Source organism: Microchirus variegatus, assembly GCF_963457635.1.
Source record: "Microchirus variegatus genome assembly, chromosome: 17".
Lineage (NCBI taxonomy): Eukaryota > Metazoa > Chordata > Actinopteri > Pleuronectiformes > Soleidae > Microchirus > Microchirus variegatus.
Window position 1 is genome coordinate 2,407,405 of NC_139818.1, and position 20,762 is coordinate 2,428,166.

At 39.5% G+C, this 20,762-nt stretch overlaps 3 protein-coding genes across 3 annotated transcripts; all 3 read right to left on the reverse strand.

Annotated features, from left to right (window-relative positions):
• Positions 1 to 369: 369 nt before the first annotated feature.
• Positions 370 to 6,499, reverse strand: LOC310938776 (arrestin domain-containing protein 3-like). The gene is made up of 7 exons (XM_083903366.1): positions 6,229 to 6,499; positions 5,350 to 5,397; positions 4,860 to 4,920; positions 3,766 to 3,916; positions 3,218 to 3,314; positions 2,517 to 2,773; positions 370 to 1,055 (listed from the first exon to the last, which is right to left on the reverse strand). The coding sequence occupies exons 1-7, from the start codon at positions 6,488 to 6,490 to the stop codon at positions 690 to 692; spliced, it is 1,242 nt and encodes a 413-aa protein (XP_083759492.1). The 5' UTR covers positions 6,491 to 6,499; the 3' UTR covers positions 370 to 689.
• A 6,233-nt stretch (positions 6,500 to 12,732) lies between these two features.
• Positions 12,733 to 14,948, reverse strand: LOC310939490 (arrestin domain-containing protein 3-like; the record flags this gene model as incomplete). The annotated part of the gene is made up of 6 exons (XM_083904258.1): positions 12,733 to 12,972; positions 13,063 to 13,319; positions 13,410 to 13,506; positions 13,604 to 13,754; positions 13,834 to 13,894; positions 14,693 to 14,948. The coding sequence occupies 6 exons, from the start codon at positions 14,946 to 14,948 to the stop codon at positions 12,733 to 12,735; spliced, it is 1,062 nt and encodes a 353-aa protein (XP_083760384.1).
• A 1,219-nt stretch (positions 14,949 to 16,167) lies between these two features.
• On the reverse strand, positions 16,168 to 20,306 carry LOC310939495 (arrestin domain-containing protein 3-like; the record flags this gene model as incomplete). Its single annotated transcript, XM_083904264.1, has 6 exons — positions 16,168 to 16,392; positions 16,480 to 16,739; positions 18,202 to 18,298; positions 18,387 to 18,537; positions 19,050 to 19,110; positions 20,057 to 20,306. 6 exons carry the CDS (start codon positions 20,304 to 20,306, stop codon positions 16,168 to 16,170), a joined length of 1,044 nt encoding a protein of 347 aa, XP_083760390.1.
• Positions 20,307 to 20,762: the final 456 nt, after the last annotated feature.

The window sequence follows — 20,762 nt, forward strand, 5'->3', positions numbered from 1 at the left end:
ACACAGAACAAACCATAGTGAACTCACACACTCTCACACTCAGGTGACCATAACAAGCCTCCCTCACACCTTGTTCTGTTGCTGCATCAGTGTGATTTCACCTCATCCATAAAGGTCTTATCTTCAGCTTACATCTGCCTACAGAAGACAAAGTGTGGTCATGATCATAATCAGCATTTTAATCATAACGCAGTACGTGTATTTACAGCTGAAGGACGACGTCATGTAAAAACAGGTATTTCTTCGGTTTGTGCGTAGATTTCCATCAAGGTCACGGAAACAAAGTGGTTGTGAAATGACTGAGGACCACGATGAGACGGCCTTGGTCAGAACTTTCTAAAACTGTGTCACATGACAAATTCATCCAATTCATGCCAAACAACAGGCTTGGAGAGGAGCTTCACTACTTCATGTCTTCAAGTTACAAAGATTCACAAGTCATAAAAAGAACTACAGCTCTAGAATCTAAACATTTAAATGAAAATACAAAAAAAAAATAAACTACAAGTATAAAAGTTAAAGTCCATTATTTCTGTTTCAATCATGTACTTAAAATAGCTTTGTATCAAAACATAGAAATGCCACCGTGTTTCTGAGATTCTTCAAAACTCTGCCTGAATCTTCTTTCACTGTTTCTCAATTTAATCTCCGTGAAATCTGAGACCAATTTTCCTCCAGTCCAGTCTCTGTTAGTTATTAAGAAAATCTACCACCGGAGGATACATCCCGTGTGAACTGTAGGGAGGAGGGGGATCACACATAGACGCTGCTGCTGGAGGCGGTGCCAGAGGAGGCGGGGCCAGAGAAAGCGGGGCCAGAGAAAGCGGGGCCAGAGAAGGCAGTGCCAGAGAAGGTGGTGCCAGCAAAGGCGGTGCAAAGCCCCAGGCTGCTGGACCTGGAGTTCCATCGGAAATTCCATTCTGGAATCCAGGTGGAAAGGCGGCAGCAGCAGCAGCAGCAGCAGGGGGTGCTACAGGTTGAACCTTGGGAGCCGGAAGAATGATGATGGGAAATTTGATCTCTGGGTCCAAAGAATATTTGACGTCAAGATAGACCTGCGGAAAACACGGCCGGCGTTATATGTCGCTGTGTTTTATAAACAATAGATTACTGTCATCGGATCAGGGCGAACACAACACAACACTAGGACTTCAAGTTTAGTTCTGGTTTAGGTTAAGGACATTTAGGCTGGCTTTACACGACAACGCTCCAGGGAGAAACCGACAAGAAACCGACGTTTTTGGGGCTTAAAAACACACAAAGAAATGAAGCCACCCTCCAAAGTGGAAATCTTAAAAACGCTCCACTGCGACGTTCCCGTCTAAAGAGTTGAAAACGCTAAAGTGAGCTCTGAGCTGCTCACGCTGGCTCTCCTCCCGAACACGTTGACGTCAGATCCATGTGCAGCACAGACAAACAACAACAAACATGCGGGATTATAATCCATCAGTTGGACATTCAAGTCGCTTAGCTGCTCTGATACCTATCCAGGTGTCATTTCAGCAGTGCTTCACAGCGCCACCTAGCCACCTGGCATGCATACTGATTTCACACACTTTTGCGTCACCGTGTGCACGCAGATTCCCACCGAAAGACGCTCGTCTAAACGCGAAATAAAAAGTGGAAACGCCCTTTTGCGGTTTGTGTTCAGATCGTTGTCGTGTAAATCTAGTCTGCGTCACCACGGAGACCTCTCGATCCTTCATACTTCTGCGCCGTGGTCACGGATACGCCCTGCAATTTCCCGCCCGATCAGTAGGGGTCGCTGCGCAAGGTTGTTGTGCTTCTGGCTACAGTGAGCAATGGCGTCCGAGAGAGAAAGACTGTTGTTGTTGAAACAGTGGCCGTTTCTCACTTTTCTGTGTCACGGAACGCAGCTTTAAGATAATTTGAGGCGAGAAATTAGCCATTTAGAGTCTAAACATGTGCGTAACCTACGCAGAGCCCTTTACGCAGGAGTATAAATTGGGCTTTAGAGTCATCTGTGTTCTAATGTCATTAAACGCATTGAAGTAAGAGCTGCGGGGAATCCATATTTCCCCCCCTTATCTAAGCAGCAGAAATAAATGTTGAAATATTGAGCCCAAAGGGCAGCATTTACAAAGAAAAGAGCATGGGGCCTAAAGCAGAGCCCTGTGGTGCACCACAAGTAAGTGGGGCTGTGCCTTAAGCTCTTCTTTTTCCAAACACTGCTTCTTCGGCTCAGTTTTATTTTGTTCTCCATCTTTTCTTCTTCTTCTTCGTCAGCTAAGCAAAGTGCCTTCATGAGTGCTCAGGAATAATTTCCACATAATGAGCCCTCAAACCACCATCAAATGTGTTTCTGAGAACACGTACACAGCGTGTGTTCAGACCTTTACTCACGCTGGCTGCTTGTGATCACATTGCTCAGAAAAGGATGAAATAATCCTTTGTTATGTTTTCAAGAAGCAGGAAAAACCGAGGTTCCTTTCAATTTTACTGCCACGTGTTAAAAGTGAGATGTTTGTCGATATGGTATAAGAACACACACTTACCCTGAGCCGGTGCTCTGCTTTGATGATTCTGCAGTTGTGGATGGACGGCTCCTCATCATCGGGAAGGGTGATGATCCTCGTCACCGTGTCCTTAGAAGAAGGAGGGATGGGTTCTCCCACCTCTTTCAGGAAGTTGTGAGTGTGGAGTCTCCTCCTCTCTTCTGCAAAGAAGCTGTGCTTTCTGTACAAACAGAACTTTGGCTTGATCGGACGAGTGGAATTGTTCTGGATGTGAGCGACGACTTTCAATCCTTCTCCTGAAAAAGAGAACAAAATCATCATAACATAACATAACAGCCCACGTCTGCGAGGAGCTCCAAAACCTCAACCTGAGGTTAAATAAAGTGCAAGAGAGTGTAAATGGAAAAAGGAAAATGGCCTCTTGTGTGATACTTAAAAATACAAATACTCTGGAGCCTCTTAAGATATTTATTTTAAAACTTGGTCGTCCAAAATTGCTGACTCCTGATATGAATATAAAATGCTCATTCTGGAGTAAGTAACACAATACATACATGTTCAAGGACTTTGTGTGAGAAGCCTATTATGTGTGTTGTTGCCTAGGATGTGCTTTATGTCTTTATATGTTTTAAATTTACATTTAAGCATTTAGCAGACGCTTTTATCCAATGGTAATGGTATGTTTTTAATGTGGCTGTCCAGCACTGTGTTGTTATAAATAAAACGATGAGCGTTCTCACCTTGGAAGAAGCCTGTTTTTTCAATATCCACCTCCATGACTACAGTTCCTGAATTGAAAAGCTTCATCCTCTTGTCCTTTGACTCGTGCTGTGGTATCTGAAAGGAAAAAAATCAAATAGAAAATGCCTCAAACCACAAAAAACAAACACCTCTGAGATCACATTTCTGGACCAAAGACATCTACGTCTACAGAAACATGAGAGTGAGTGCGGTGCTTTTTGCCGGCGTGGGGGATGTGAGGATGCTGATAATGACTTCCTGCTCTGTTTATGAGTTTTTACACGATACACCAATGCCCAACAACTCAATCCAGAATGTCAACATTTGCGCCTTCAGATCAGTGAAGAAACTTTGTTTTTTTTGTGTCCAAAGTCTGACAAAAGTTAGATTTATTTACATTGCCCTTTAAACGTGCTGTATATGAATGTATAAATGTTCTGTGTAGTTTGCAGGAAAAGTAAAATAGCGACATCTTCCTGAGAGACCAGGTTGGTTGGTTCCACCCTCTCCCCCCTGGAATGTCAGGAATGAACACACACACACACACCAAGAGCTCGGGATCACCGGTGCGATCTTGGTTTGTGACAAATCTCAGCTTGACCGTGTCTTTGGTGGGAACCCTCATGGATCTGCTCAGCTTGGCTTCCAACAGATACACAATTTTCCCGACAGCGCCATTGAAAGAGGACGGCATGTCCCTGAAACACAAGAGGAAACTCATCGTCAGTGATAAGATTTTTTTATCTTTTATTTCAGTTAGTTAGTTTCTTTTAATTTCCTGAGAGGTTGCACTGATAACATTATTTATTTGTAAAGTGAGAACTCGCTAAGACAACTGGACGGCCACGTCGACAAGAACACAAGAGAAAACACTACGTGCAAACAGTATTAGATAAAGAATAATTACGCATTTACTTAAGCAGCTGCAGCTCACCTCAAAATGCTTTAGACATATGAACTAATACTACTAAATCAAATTATACTAGATCTGCAAAATCAGGGTCTGCAGGTTTCAACAGTCAAATTTAAGACTTTTTAAGACCATAATAAATACAATTTAAGGAAAATTGGAGCCACAAATCGCTGAACTTGCAATTCAGCTTAGCTGTGGGCTTACATGAAGTTTTCTCCGCTGCTATGCTAAGCTGTAACACACCACGGCGCACGCACAACACACTAGCTAGTGGTGCTAACTTCTCCCGGGGCAGCACAGGTGGCCTACTTTAGTTCCGTGTTGTAGTTATTGTTGTTATCGCATCCACAAAAATAGAAACATTTCGAAATGAGGCTGAAGTTTATGCACGTTTTAAATAAAAGTAACGTTAATAGATTTTTAAGACCTTTCAAAATTATATTTAAGACCTTTTAAGGCCTTAAATTCAAACTATTGTATTTAAGACTTTTTAAGACCCCACGGATACCTGAAAATATAAGAAAAACTGTTTTTTTATTTATGTGCAAGGGAGTGTTGAAATAACGGGTGGTTAACAGATATAAAACAATACTAGATGTTGCAGAAATAACAGTTAGAAATACATGATAGTACAGATACATTTGCTCTATTTACAGTATATTATTGTGTGCTGGGTTTGCTTGTTGTTCCGTAATATAGGCACTGAAAAATAAGAATAAAGTACGTACTGCAGAGGGAACTGGAAGGTGAACGGGTAAGAATGACAGCCAGGGCCAACAACACGGCTGTCTGCAGAAAAACAACAACAAACACATGACACCGTTACAACCAACGTTAAAATAATAAATAATAACGTTAAAATAGAGTCTCTTTACTCTCTCATTATCCTCACACACACAAACATGACGCATGTTTACACTCAGACTCATTAAAGACAACATTTCATTCTCACAAACAGTCTGTGTGTGTGTGTGTGTGTGTTTGAATAAAGGCAGTGGGTGTAAACGTCTGATCCAATCATGCAGGATGCATTTTAATGTAAAACGTCATTAATATCATGTCTGAACACGGCCTAACAGTAAAAGTGAGTTTTCTCATGGTTTGGGAGGTGACTCACCAGTGAAGTGGCCATAAAACAAACAAAAAACTGCGTTTTTAAAACATTTTCTTTGAGAATAAATAGCAGCACAGGCTGAGACACGACTGTGAATGACTTACATGTTTCTCCATTCTGGCTCGACAGAATTATTCCTTCTTCATCAAATTCTGGAAAAGAAAAGAATTTAATAAAGACATTAATATTGGTAAACTGTCCTGTAAACTGCAGATATCATGGTCTCTTTAAAGTTAATGTTTTTATGTTAGAGAAGTGACAAAAGGTATAAGATTTTGTTGATGTTGACAGTTATTGTGATACAAATGTTTAATTAATGACTGAGTGAAAGTTGAAGAAACTGGTCCACTGTGGTTAAAGAATTCTTTATTTTTAATATTTCACAAGTCTGACATTTAATATCAATGTTGTCTTTGTGTCTCAAACAACATCAATATATATTGAATTTAAATCAGCCGATTTAAAACAATGAAATACCGTGTTTAGGCTTAAAATCTTGGTTTAAGTGGAGAAGAGAGAGTAAAGAAATGTTAAGTTTTATGGTGAATATTCAACATTTACTCTGGATCAAAGTGGTGTGGTTTAGGGACCATCAATTAAGAATTAACTGAATGGGAGTTAAATGCATTTGCTGTGAACCACTGACTCCAAACCAATGGCAAATTAATTGACTAAAATCTCATAAGAAAATAACCCACAATACAACAAAAACATTTTGTAGGCCAGAAAGTGTGTTTTATTTTTTTAAAAAAAACACTCAAACCGAATATTAAATTAGTTGACTATTCATTTAGTAATAATTAGTGGTAAAATATAATAAACACACCCAAAAAAACATGACCAAACGAATAAAAAGTGTGTGTTATGTCGGAAAACACTTTGGTTGGAGTTTGTTTACGGTCCCTAACTCGAATCCAACCTCAGTCTAACTTCACTGCACACGCTGCACAACAAACACAACAGCAATAACGAAGCTAACTTACCGTCGCTTTTCTCCTCTCGTACGAAGTAATTCTTCACACTGAAGTATTTGTCCTTGTCGTGGTAAACCACCGTGCTCTGTCCGCGCCTCTCGCTCCACCGAACGTCGGCTTTCCCCTTGAATTTCACCCGTAAATAACTCATGTGGCACTCTTTAGCCACTTCCAGAGTGACGCGACCGGTGACCCAGTCGCCCACCCTGAATGTGTCGCTCTCATTCGGGGGATCATAGGTGACTTTGAGGCTTTTCACGACACCGGGCATGGTGATGGTGATGGTGATGGTGCTGCGAGTCTCTATCTGAACGTCGTGTTCTGATTCAGTCCTAACGAGGAACAGGCAGCAGCTCTGAGCTCCAACATCTCACATGGGTGTGTCCTAATCCTGAAACGTGACTCCCATCCTCTCCTGGATCCTGCGCCGCTTCACTGGTTTAGTGGAAGAGGTTTGTTTGTTTTCATTTTATATTCTTTCTAGCATGATGACACATTGGCAGAAACTCAATAAAATTGAAGTTTAACAGCTAAATTACTCTTTAAGGCTGAATCCCAATACCACCCCTTAGCCCTCCCCCTTCCCCCTACCCCTTGTTTTTGCGCGTTCATGTGAGGGGTAGTGCTGTCTCATTTCTCATAAGGGTTAAGGGGTAGGGCCAAGCCGTAGGGCTACGTAGCCCTCGAAACGAAGCTTCCTCAGGACCACACTTGAAACGGAGGGCTTCGAGGAATTTCGCAGCTTCCGCCGCGTCACCTGTCAGCGAAGTTTGAAAGCTGGCCGTTAAAGACTCGCACAATGTATTTTCAGTATTTTAATCACGACAGTCATGTGTAATGATTGTATTGTGGTCTTCTTCAATTGTCAACGGTGTTTCTGAATCACTCGTCAAGTTTGTTTTGAATTACTAGCTAGTCGTAGCCGATGCTATCCCGGCGTTCCTTTCGTAAGTGGTTAGCTAGCTGCTATCGCTATTTTTTTTTAACATTAACAAATTGTGCCGGAGTGCACAGTTACGTCTTCAGGACAGAACAGGAGATTCTGTCCCCGCTGTACTCCGCTCTGTCTGCGAGCAGCTTTCTCCCTCTGCACCGTGTGTGTGTGTGTGTCTATGGTAATGCAGCGGGTCTGCAGTCGCTGTAACTGTGTGTGTGAACACTCCTCACAGCGTCGCCGCCGATGTCTTTGTTAGCAGCTGACAGTCGTAAAAACAGAAAAATAGCCCAGGCAACAGACATTACTTGTGAGGACGGCATTTTTGGATTGTTACATCAACAAGCATCGCATCGGCTTGTTGATGTAGCAGTCTGCGAGCGTCAAGTCCGGACGACGTGATGACGTAATGGAGGTGTGTCTCATTTCTTAGGGGAACGTTCGTACCCCTCGCTCCCTCAACTCTGTTTTGAGGGCCAAGGGGAACTCTGACAAAGGGGTAGGGGGAAGGGGGAGGGCTAAGGGGTGGAATTGGGATTCAGCCTAAATTAGCCTTATAACATGTAACATACCAGGAGCCGGGTTATCTCTTAGCTCTTTCGCGGCGGCCATTTTGGACCACTTGTTTTTAATAGTAGCCCAAAAATGGACAAGCTAGGTTTTACGACACACTTGATGTACGCACATAAATGTTGCTAAATGTTTACAAACAGTAGCTTTGAAAAGTAACCTTGAAATCTTTTAAATAAAAGTATCGTTGGCAGCAACTCAATGAAATTGAACTATAACAGCTAAATTTCTCTTTAAAATAGCCTTTTTACACGTAGCATACCAGGAGCCGGGTTAGCTAGCTCTTTGGCGGCGGCCATTTTGGACCACCTGTTTTTAGTAGTAGCCCAAAAATGGACAAGCTAGGTTCTCCAACACACTTGAAGTTCACTCATAAATGTTGCTAAATGTTGACAAACTATAGCTTTGAATTAATAAAGTACCCTTGAAATGTTTAAAATAAAAGTATTGTTGGCAGAAACTCAATAAAATTGAAGTATAACAGCTAAATTTCTCTTTAAATTAGCCTTTTTTACATATAGCATACCAGGAGCCGGGTTAGCTAGCTCTTTCGCGGTGGCCATTTTGGACCACCTGTTTTTAATAGTAGCCCAAAAATGGACAAGCTAGGTTTTCCAACACACTCGAAGTTCACCCATAAATGTTGCTAAATGTTGACAAACAGTAGCTTTGAATTAATAAAGTAAAGTACCCTTGAAATGTTTAAACTAAAAGTATTGTTGGCAGCAACTCAATAAAATTTAACTATAACAGCTAAATTTCTCTTTAAGTTAGCCTTTTTATATTAGCGGTGGCCATTTTGGACCACCTGTTTTTAATAGTAGCCCGAAAATGGACAAGCTAGGTTCTCCAACACACTTGAAGTTCACTCATAAATTCTGCTAAATGTTTATAAACCGTAGCTTTTATTTAATAAAGTAAAGTACCCTTGAAATGTTTCAAATAAAAGCATTGTTGGCAGCAACTCAATAAAATAGAACTATAACAGCTAAATTTCTCTTTAAAATAGCCTTTTTACACGTAGCATACCAGGAGCCGGGTTAGCTAGCTCTTTGGCGGCGGCCATTTTGGACCACCTGTTTTTAGTAGTAGCCCAAAAATGGACAAGCTAGGTTCTCCAACACACTTGAAGTTCACTCATAAATGTTGCTAAATGTTGACAAACTATAGCTTTGAATAAAGTACCCTTGAAATGTTTAAAATAAAAGTATTGTTGGCAGAAACTCAATAAAATTGAAGTATAACAGCTAAATTTCTCTTTAAATTAGCCTTTTTTACATATAGCATACCAGGAGCCGGGTTAGCTAGCTCTTTCGCGGTGGCCATTTTGGACCACCTGTTTTTAATAGTAGCCCAAAAATGGACAAGCTAGGTTTTCCAACACACTCGAAGTTCACCCATAAATGTTGCTAAATGTTGACAAACAGTAGCTTTAACAGACAAACGTATGCACTTTCAAGGTGAAGTCAAGTAAATCTCGTTGTACAACTTGTATAATGACAATAAAGGCATTCTATTCTATTCTTTGAATTAATAAAGTAAAGTACCCTTGAAATGTTTAAACTAAAAGTATTGTTGGCAGCAACTCAATAAAATTTAACTATAACTAGCTAAATTTCTCTTTAAGTTAGCCTTTTTATATTAGCGGTGGCCATTTTGGACCACCTGTTTTTAATAGTAGCCCGAAAATGGACAAGCTAGGTTCTCCAACACACTTGAAGTTCACTCATAAATTCTGCTAAATGTTTATAAACCGTAGCTTTTATTTAATAAAGTAAAGTACCCTTGAAATGTTTCAAATAAAAGCATTGTTGGCAGCAACTCAATAAAATAGAACTATAACAGCTAAATTTCTCTTTAAATTAGTCTTTTAACATATAGCATACCAGGAGCCGGGTTAGCTAGCTCTTTGGCAGCGGTCATTTTGGACCACCTGTTTTTTAGAAGTAGCCCTAAAATGGAAAAGCTAGGTTCTCCAACACACTTGAAGTTCATACCATAAATGTTGCTAAATGTTGACAAACAATAGCTTTGAATTAATAACGTAAAGTACCCTTGACATTTAAAAAATAAAAGTATTGTTGGCAGCAACTCAATAAAATGTAACTATAACAGCTACATTTCTCTTTAAGTTAGCCGTTTTATATTAGCGGTGGCCATTTTGGACCACCTGTTTTTAATAGTAGCCCAAAAATGGACAAGCTAGGTTCTCAAACGCACGTAAAGTTCATACCATAAATGTTACTAAAGTTTTACAAAGAGTAGAAATGTACAAACAGTACATTTTAAAATAAAAGTATTGTTGTGTATTGTTTCTAACTGGAAACAGAACATTAGTCATAGTGTCGCCACTGGAAGAGTCACAAGAAACAATGCAGAATCAGTTGTAGATCAGTTAAGAAGACTTAAAAATCCTGAAAACATGCATTTATCTCCAACATTTAGCAAAGGAAATGTCTAAAATCCTCAATATTTACCTTGTGAGTGATGCTGTGACATAACCTGATACATTTCCTTTCCTAAGACTATTTCAAAATAAAAGTCTGGCTGTGTTTCATTAGTTTACAGTTTTTCTCAAATGTTTAAACACATTTCACAAACGTTTCCTCCATGTTCCCCAATGTCTAAACACAATACCCTTTTCTAAAGCTACATAAGCACAACCACACCTTCTCACTTCAAAACTCAAACTTTCACACCAAAAGAGCAGCTCGAAGCTTTCAAAAATGTAAACACTATACACATCATTACACACTACAGCAAAACAATTTAAAACACAATGCTCAATTTGTGAGAAGGTTCTTTGTTTCATAACTGCCAATGCATATTTTTTAAAAACTTTAGAGTAACGGATCTTCTTAGCTCTCTGCAGAGGATTAGGCATTTAGAGTTGTGAGTTTCATATGAAGAGTACAGAAAATTCTGCAAGTACACTACTGTAACACAACTCAATGCAAAAAACAGAATCTATTGCACACATCAGCACTCTTGAAAACATGATCAGGGTGTGACGTTTTTTATTATTTTCGTCATTCACACCACAGTCACTGTGCGGCATCATGTCGCCAAACTGCATCGGGCCACATCACCTCATCCACATCGCAGGCTATATTGTCTCTTGCTAGGCACCGCGGGAAAAACGCCCGCTTTTATAGGTGTGGTCACAGCATTAGCAACAAGTGTCTTCAATTTGGAGTCGTTGTGTGTAATAAATGACGCCAGGTGTGTTCATTGTGTTCAATTATTGCTGACTGTGGCAAGCATTTTGCATCACATGAACTTTCATTTGAGAATATGTTATTTTAGCAAGGAAACATGTGTTTAGATTTATGAGAACGGAGGATTGTGTTTTGTGAATTGTGTCTTCATGTGAAATGTGTTTATGATATTGGAAAATTATGGCTAGATTTAGTAAATGTGTTTAGACAACTGGTCATTTGGTTTAGAGGATTGGCTTTTGTGTTTTAGCATCTGAGAAAAACTGTAATGTGATGGTATGAAACCGTTAGGTGTTATCACAATTGGTAATATCACAACTCGAATTGAGGCCAGATAAAACTGGTGTGTGGGCCAGATCCGGCCCCAGCCCCTTATGTTGCCCATGTGTGCTCAAACAAAACACAGATGTCAACAATGAAGAGTGAGCGGAATTTGCCTAATTTTCTTAGAATCTATGTAAAACAATGGCTTGAGCAACGGAACAAGAATCTAGTGAAACGTTTTGTCACTTTTAAAGTGAATTTTTATGAGTAATAATGCAATATTTCAAAGTAAAATGTGGATCCACCATCATAACAACAGTGTTCCAAGCTTTTTTTTTTTTTTTAAAGAAGAAGGCACTTGAGTACTGGGAAAAAAAAAAAATCCAAATCATAACAATAGTGAACCCACTCACACAATAAACTACTTCCATTAGTAGTAAAAGACACATCCTTCTGGCCGTAATTGAAACCTCATGATGAGCGTGACTCATTCAGGCTAAAATTCTCGTGGAAAGAAGCGTCTCACATCATGTGACTGAAGGGCTAGTATCGCTGGGTTATCTCTCTTTTCTACATGAGTCATGTTTAAATAACATAACTGCCTTGACCCAAGATCAAGGACCACAAAAGATGAATATAACAACCATGAATGACAGTTTATGGATCCACAGCGTTGCTTTTGTTTCACGACTCCACCATGTGTTGCTTTTTATTTTCCAGTGAACGCCACACGACCGACATCACACAGAAGAAGTGTTTAAAGAATCAAGAAAAGACTGCGTCGATCCATTTGTGAGGTATTTCTCAACAACACAACACCATAAACACAAGTGAAAGAAGACTTTAACCTTTTTTTTTTTTTTAACTCAGTAGTACCTTCATTCATACTCCTTGAGATTATCTTCAAATCAGCTAGAACTGGCAAGAAGACTGGAAAGTGTTGCGCAACATTAAGCACACACAACAAAAAACATGGGCAAATGACGCAATGGGCCCCGGTGACACAAGGATGTTGACAGTGTGATCTCTGTCTCAATGCACTCACACACTATCTCACAAGATGAACAGCTTTTAAATCCATATCTAAACCCTGTCCATGCACACACACACACACACACACACACACACACACACACACACACACACACACACACACACACACACACACACACACCAAAAGAATAAAAAATAAACAGGTTTTTGTTCCTATTCTCACAGGGTATATATGGATAAAAGCTTTACTCTTGAGTTACTGCCGTTTACTGACCTGATCAGACTCACAGAAGTTCAGAGATCACTGAGGCGTTGGTAATAAATAGCTTTATAAATTTAAAGGTGGACCAAAACATGGGTTCTGATTGTACAATAGAGTCTGATTGGAATTTCCTACATTAATATGCTCACATATCATTTGAATAACCGCACAACTTCACCAGTACAATCTAAAATCATTTCTTAAATGCATCATAAACTACAAATTCCAACCAAATCCTTCCTACCTTGGTGGAATGTGTTAATGCGGCTAAACTAGTATTTCCCATCACAACCATTCAAGGACGGATACAACTCGTGAGAGCCGTAGGATGGAGGCGGAGCATAAGGGTTCAAGGCTGGTGGGTTTGGGAGGAAGTCTGGGTTTGTGAATGCGTTAAATCCATAGGGAGGATATTCAGGTGGCTGTTCTTCATCACCCCCCAGGAAAGAAGGCAGGATGATGATGGGGAACTTGATCTCAGGGTCTGAAGCGTACTTAACATCCAGATACACCTGTAGGGAAGAAGAAATAAACAGGTCAGTGTCACAAGCTGTGCTGCTCCTAAAACATATTTTGTAAAAGTAAGAGAAAGATAAACCCACCCTGAGTCTGTACTCTACTTTGAGGATGGTGCAGTTCAAGATAGACACTTGTGTGGTGGGAGGGATGCTGATGATCCTGGTGACATTCTGACCAGCAGAACGTGGAATGGCTTCTCCCACCTCTTTCAGGATGTCCTTGGTCTCCACTCTCCGCTTTCCCATCGCAAAGTAGCTCTTCTTCTGATAGACGCAGTACTTGGGTGTGATGTCACGGGAGGATTTGTTATGAATGAAGGCCACGACCGTGATGCCTTCACCTGGAAAACAGAGGAGAGAACTTTGACTTTGACTTTCACCGCTTATACGGCCGCTGTCTTGTGCTGCTGACAGAGAACGATGATCTGTACCTTGTGTGAAACCAGTCTGTGGAATATTCACGTCCATTCCCACTGCTCCTGATGCAAAGAGCTTCAGTTTCTTATCAATGATGTTGTGTTGTGGAGTCTGAGGGGGAAAAAAATAAATTTTTAGAGATATTTTTAGTGTTTCTTATGCACTTAAACATCATACTGGACATGGATTGTAGGGCTTGTTTGTATACCAATAGTGCCGGGTCACTGATGGAGTTTCCTTTGTGAAAGATGGTGAAGATGGCCTTAGCTTTGCTGTCCATTCTCATGGGCCGGCTCAGGTTTGCCTCCAGTGAGTACCGGACCTTTCCATGTGTGGCTTTAAAGGAGGACGGCAGCTCTCTGAAACAGCCCAGACCAGTGAGTTCAGTTTGGAACTTAGAGGATTTTCATATATATATATACATATACACTAACTTACTGTGCTGGAATCTGAAAGGTGAATGGATAGACATGGCAGCCCTGCACAACAGTATTATTGCCTGAAAAACATTAAATAAAAGCACAGTGACATAATTATACGTAAGGTTTGAAAATCAAAAGTCAGTGTAAATATGTTGATTAAATTAAATTAAATTAGGTAAACGGTGAACAATTAAAGAAAAATAATTTTTATACCAAAGTGTAAACGAGGATATTCCATATCCCAGATAATTAGAGCTAAAGCACAGTGACATCATTATATGTAAGTTTTGCAACATCAAAAGTCAAATATGTAAATATGTTTGTTTATGGACGCTTTGACACACTTTTAGCAGGAAAAGCCCTTTAAATTTAATTGATAAATGGAACTCAAAGCAATTTATTCTTTGATTAATTACACGTGTGATTTTCCTGCCATTGGTGAAGATAATTTCTCTTTCGCAGATCAAAAATATAAATACAATGGTGACTACTCTATATTTATATAACACTTTTTGATGCTTTAAAAATAAATCACACATAAATCATAACCTTTATCACTGAAGTTGGTCACGGACTATATATATATCTCATTTAACCTTCGCTATATTCATCTTACTTAAAGTATTTACAGTTAAAGAAATAGAATTTGTATACAAATATATATATATAAACAAGGATATTGAGATGTGCTATTTATTAGATATTCCATCACTACCAAAACAAAACAGCCATAACTGTTATTAAATCGATTTCTAAATTAATCATCGGCTATTTTGATAATTGATTAATCGGGTTGAAGCTTTTTTTTCTTGATTAAAACCAGATTTTAGCAGATTCTTGTGCAGTTACGTGTAAAGTAAGAGCGTCGTACTCACCGAGGCTCTCTGGAATGATGAACTGCTTGATGCTGAAGTATTTTTCTTTCTTATGATAAGTTACAGACGTTTTCCCGTAGTTTTCGGTCCACCTTACTTCTGCTTTTCCCTTCAGCTTCACAGTGATGGACAGTACTTTACCGTCGTTCTCCTGCTCTAAGGTGACTTGACCCGTGAGGCGATCGCCACTGGTGAAAAAATCCCCTTTGTTGATGGGATTATATCCCACCGTGAATGTCTTCAACGTGCCGGCCATTAGTGTTTGCTGCTGAAGCTGAAACGCAGAAGCTTTACGAGAGACGCTGAAGACTGGGGTTTTAAACTTTGCGTGCAGATAAACTCGGTTAATAATTAAACCGCAAGACTTCAGCAGAATCTCAAACTTAAAGGTTTGATTCAGACTGGGAGATGATTAAAAAACACAGATTAGGAAATAAAATGTTGCTGTGTGGAAGAAACACTGGGCTAAATAGAGTATAACACACACATGGTTACATGTAAACACAGTGATTTAACAACAGTGCTTCTCTGTGTGTGTGTGCGTGTGTGTGTGTGTGTGTGTGTGTGTGTGTGTGTGTGTGTGTGTGTGTGTGTGTGTGTGTGTGTGTGTGTGTGTGTGTGTGTGTGTGTGTGTGTGTGTGTGTGTGTGTGTGTGTGTGTGTGTGTGTGTGCGTGCGTGCGTGCGTGCGTGCGTGCGTGCGTGCGTGCGTGCGTGCGTGCGTGCGTGCGTGCGTGCGTGCGTGCGTGCGTGCGTGCGTGTGTGTGCACACAACAACTCATAGGTGTGTCCAACACGTTACACAGGGATCACGAGGGCTAAGGTTCAATGTGTTAATGTCGCTATAACCTGGACGTGTGATAAGTTCACCATTAATATACTTTTATGAGCACTTTAATGTCAGGTTACACACATTTTTACAGAAACGTATGACGGATTAAACCATCTGTTAATGCGTAGTCTTTAGTCCAGGTGTGTTTTAACAGCAGCTCAACACACAATGCATCATAAACTACAAATTCCAACCAAATCCAGCCTTAGTCTTGAGTTATGGTGCAGACAAACTCGGCAAAAGACGCAACCTTCTTCCTTGGTGGAAGTTAAAGGTGCCATATGTATGAATGTGGCCAAAAGCGGTTACTACATTCAAATTCAAAATACCGAAGTCTTTTAGGTTTGGTTTTCTGAGGTAACTGGCCATCCGTGGTTGCTCGGCAGCTGAGACTCTACTGACTGCAATGACTGGTAGACGGTGGTAGTTGGCGCCACATAACGCCAAAACATGATTTCAAAACATAAACATGATTTGCAGTTTGAAAAATATTTTTTTTAATGCAAATACTTTGTCTGTACTGTTGTTGTTGGTGAGTTCAGTTTGTTATATGAACATTATTCCTGAGTCTCTGTGACATATGAGGAGGATTTTATGGCCAGTTGCTTTAGATTTATTACATAATGCACCTTTAAGTGTGACTATCTAGTATTTCCTATCACTATCATTCACAGAGGGATACAACACATGAGAGCTGTAGGATGGAGGCGGAGCATGAGGGTTTAGTTGGAAGTCTGGGTTTGTGAATGCGTTAAATCCATAGGGAGGATATTCAGGTGGCTGCTCTTCATCACACCCCCGTAAAGAAGGCAGGATGATGATGGGGAACTTGATCTCAGGGTCTGAAGCGTACTTAACATCCAGATACACCTGTAGGGAAGAAGAAATAAACATGTCAGTGTCACAAGCTGTAATACAAATACATATTTTGTGAAAGTAAGAGAAAGATAAACCCACCCTGAGTCTGTACTCTACTTTGATGATGCTGCAGTTCAAGATAGACACTTGTGTGGTGGGAGGGACGGTGATGATCCTGGTGACATTCTGACCAGCAGAACGTGGTGGAATGGCTTCTCCCACCTCTTTCAGGATGTCCTTGGTCTCCACGTTGCGCTTGTCCTTCGCAAAGTAGCTCTTCTTCTGATAGACGCAGTACTTGGGTGTGATGTCGCGGGAGGATTTGTTCTGAATGAAGGCCACGACCGTGATGCCTTCACCTGGAAAACAGAGGAGAGAACTTTAACTTTGACTTTCACCACGCTCTTGGTCATTTGGTTTTCTTAGCTTTACGATAAACCATTTATACGGCCGCCGTCTCACAAGAATGACATCCTTTCTGGTCTGCAAAGGCCACCATAGTTTCCCTGAGACAGGAAGAAACCCTCCTTTTGTTGCCTTCTGCACTCTCACCTGTAGAGGTCACTAATTCTTACACAGTGGACTTTGAAGCTGCGTGTGTCAATATTGTAAAAGTAATTTAATGTTGTAGAAAAAATATTTGTCTAATCAATATAGACTTAAAAGAACATGCTGTCGTTTATTATTCCTGCAAGATGGAACAAGCAAGACAGAGATTACTTCTCCACTGATGCCTAGTGTTTGGGTTTCTGTTCTCTCTATGATATTAATATATAATAATCTATAATATAGGTTTCTGTGCCTTGAGATAATATATGTTGTGATTTGGTGCTGTTATAATAATATTAATAATAATAACAATAGATTAGAATTGAGTTGAGTTGAATTTAATTGAATAGGCAGCTTGTGCAGGCGTTTGGAGAAGGGAGTCACCGCTGCAGTATTTACAACACTTTTTTACGACCTTTTCCTGCCCAACAAACCTCTAGTGAAGAGAGTGTAGAAGGGAAGCAGAAAGTTAAGGGTCACATAGAGTGGTCCTGTTGCACATATATGTTAGTTATGGAGGTCTACTTGCATATATTAACTTGTTTTTATGCTCAAAAACCTCCTAGTTGCTGGAAACGAGCCGATAGAAATCTGTCCTTTTTGAAGCACTTGTCAGCCGCGCTATTTCAGACATAAATCTTGCCTGAGAAGACAGACTGTCTTATGATTGGCCAGTACCCGGAAGTGACATTCGGCACACCAGCTCTCAGAAGCGCAGCTCCCCCCTCTGGAACGGTGGATGCACTGCTACTCATTATCAAAACATTGATTTAACTGTGTTTAAAAATAGCTTCTTCAAGACTCCCCGCCGCAGTCCCTTTGGCGACCTTTGACCCAGAGTCAGAAGACACTGTCGCTCGTGAAAAACCTCTACAACGGACATTATTCTTCTTCTGCGGTTCAATGTACGCAACCGGATGTGCCCGGACTAGTGCCCGGAGCAGGAGGATCTGCTGTTCAGGAGAACCACTGTTTACGTAACAGGACCGGGTTTTTTCAGAGATCTCGCTGAGCCCGAGATTACAATAAAACACAGCGTTCTCAGCAGTGGCTGAACTGTTTGTTTAGAACCTTCAGGGCTTCTTAAACAAGGTAATGACGCAGATACACACTAAAAAACAGCCTTAATTGGAACTTCCGGTCTAGGTCCGCTTTAAGTTATTTGGTGACGCTCATATGATCAGTTCATGCTTATCAGTTTAATACTGAGCTGAAAACAGGAGGGACTTGGATCCAACTGGGTTTTACTGACAGTAGAATGATGTTCTGTACCTTGTTTGAAACCAGTCTGTGGAATATTCACATCCATTCCAACTGCTCCTGATGCAAAGACCTTCAGTTTCTTATCAATGATGTTGTGTTGTGGAGTCTGAGGGGGAAAAATTACAAATATTTGTATGTTTTTATATACACTTAAATGTAATCTAGGACATGGATTATAGGGCTTGTTTGTATAGCAATAGTGCCGGGTCACTGATTGCGTTAACTTTGTGATAGATGGTGAAGATGGCCTTAGCTTTGCTGTCCATTCTCATGGGCCGGCTCAGGTTTGCCTCCAGTGAGTACTGGATCTTTCCACGTTTGGCTTTAAAGGAGGACGGCAGCTCTCTGAAACAGCCCAGACCAGTGATGTTAGTGTTATATAGTGTTATTTAACATATATATAGTGTTAAATAAAACAAAGCTGTGGCGTTGAAATGATGTCTGAACTAGAACAGCAGGTCATTTATATATTTATATATATATATATATCAGCATACAGGCCGAACATTTGTACACTTTTTGTACTCAATTTGTTCATTTTAATTCACAAATTGTTATTTATGTTGATGGATAATGACACACTTTATTGTGCAGCTAAACCTTTCAAATATTCATGTTAGATAGATTTGCACGTTCAGATATACAAAGTGCAGTCGAATGACTTATTTAATCTCTCGTGTGTTCATGTGAAAACAATACAATATATGGGAATGATCATATTCATCATGTACTATATATATATATATATATATATATATATATATATATATATATATATATATATATATATATATATATATATATATATATATATATATATATATATATGTATACCTGTTTTATACACAATAACTTACTGTGCTGGAATCTGAAAGGTGAATGGATAGACATGGCAGCCCTGCACAACAGTATTATTGCCTGAAAAACAATAAATAAAGCACAGTGACATCATTATATGTAAGGTTTGCAAATCAAAATCAGTGTAATGGTGTTTATGGACACACTTTTAGCAGGAAAAGCCAATTAAATTAAATTAAATTAAATTAAATTAAATTAAATTAAATTAAATTAAATTAAATTAAATTAACAGTGAACAATTAAAGAAATTTGTATACAAATGTGTATACGAGGATATTCCATATCCCAGATAATTAGAGCTGAAACAATTACCATTAATCGATTATTAATCTATTACTAAATGAATTGTCAGATATTTTGATCGACTATTCAGTTTGAAGCTTTTTCCATGATTAAAACAAGATTTCTGATTGTTTTAGCTTCTTAAATAAAGAATTAAAGAATATTTTCTGGTTCCTTTGCTCCAGATAACAATCATTAAAACTAGAGCTGAAACGATTAATTGATTAATCGATTATTAATCGATTACCAAATTAAACGCCAACTATTTTGATAATCGATAATCGGTTTGAAGCTTTTTTCATCATTAAAACAAGATTTCTGATTGTTTTAGCTTCTTGAATGTGAATATTTTCTTAGTCTTTGCTCCACATAAACAAAGAAATCATTAAAACTGAATCATTTTGGTTTGTGAACAAAACAAGACTTTAGAGAACATCATAATTTACAGTTTTGACAAACACTGATCAAATTTTTTAACATTTTCTGACATTTTATGGACCAACCGATTCATCGATTCATCGAGAAAATGAATCGATTACGAAAATAATCGTTAGCTGCAGCTCTAATCATCAACATCATTTCCAGAGTTTGACAAACTTGATCGACATTTTATGGACCAAACGATGACTCGATTAATGGAGAAAATAATGGACAGATTAACTTGTGAGGACAGACTCTCTTGAGCAGTTATGTATAAAGTGAATGAGACGAGTGTCGTACTCACTGAGACTCTCTGGAATGATGAACTGCTGGATGCTGAAGAACTTTTCTTTCGCGTGGTAAGTTACGTTTCTTTTCCCGTTGTTTTCGGTCCACCTTACTTCCGCTTTTCCCTTCAGCTTCACACTGATGGACTTTATTTTGCCGTCGTTCTCCTGCTCTAAGGTGACTTGACCCGTGAGTAGATCGCCACTGGTGAAAAAGTCCCCCTGGTTGATGGGATTATATCCCACTGTGAAAGTCTTCACAGCCATGATGGCGTTTTCAGCTGCGTCGCTGCTGCTGAAAAGCAAAAGCTTTACGAGAGACGGTGAAGGCAGGTTTTATAAGGTACGGTTAATAATTAAACCACAAGTAAAATAAAATCTCGCTTGGTTTGATTCAGACTGACGGATGATTATAAAAACACAGATTAGAAAATAAAAATGTGTGTGTGCGCCACTACTCACGACTCCGATTACAAAGGTTTGTCCAACGTTGCACAGCGAACACGAGGGTTAAGGTTCAAGGTGTTAATGTCTCTAAAGTTCATCATTAATATACTTTTATGAGCACTTTAATGTCAAGTTACACACATTTTTACTTAAATGTATGTAGAGTTAAACCGTCTGTTAGTACATAGTCTTAAGTCGAGTCAACACATTTAGACAAATAAATAATAAATTAAAAACACACACAAATAAAAACATTATGACATTTTCTTTTATTCT

Coding starts and splice junctions, on each gene's coding strand:
- LOC310938776 (XM_083903366.1), bottom strand. CDS start 6,490: ATGCCCGGTGTCGTGAAAAGCCTCAAAGTCACCTATGATCCCCCGAAT. Junction 3,917..4,859: donor ACCTTCCAGTTCCCTCTGCA/GTACGTACTTTA, acceptor CTTGTGTTTCAG/GGACATGCCGTCCTCTTTCA. Junction 2,774..3,217: donor AAAAACAGGCTTCTTCCAAG/GTGAGAACGCTC, acceptor TCTCTTTTTCAG/GAGAAGGATTGAAAGTCGTC.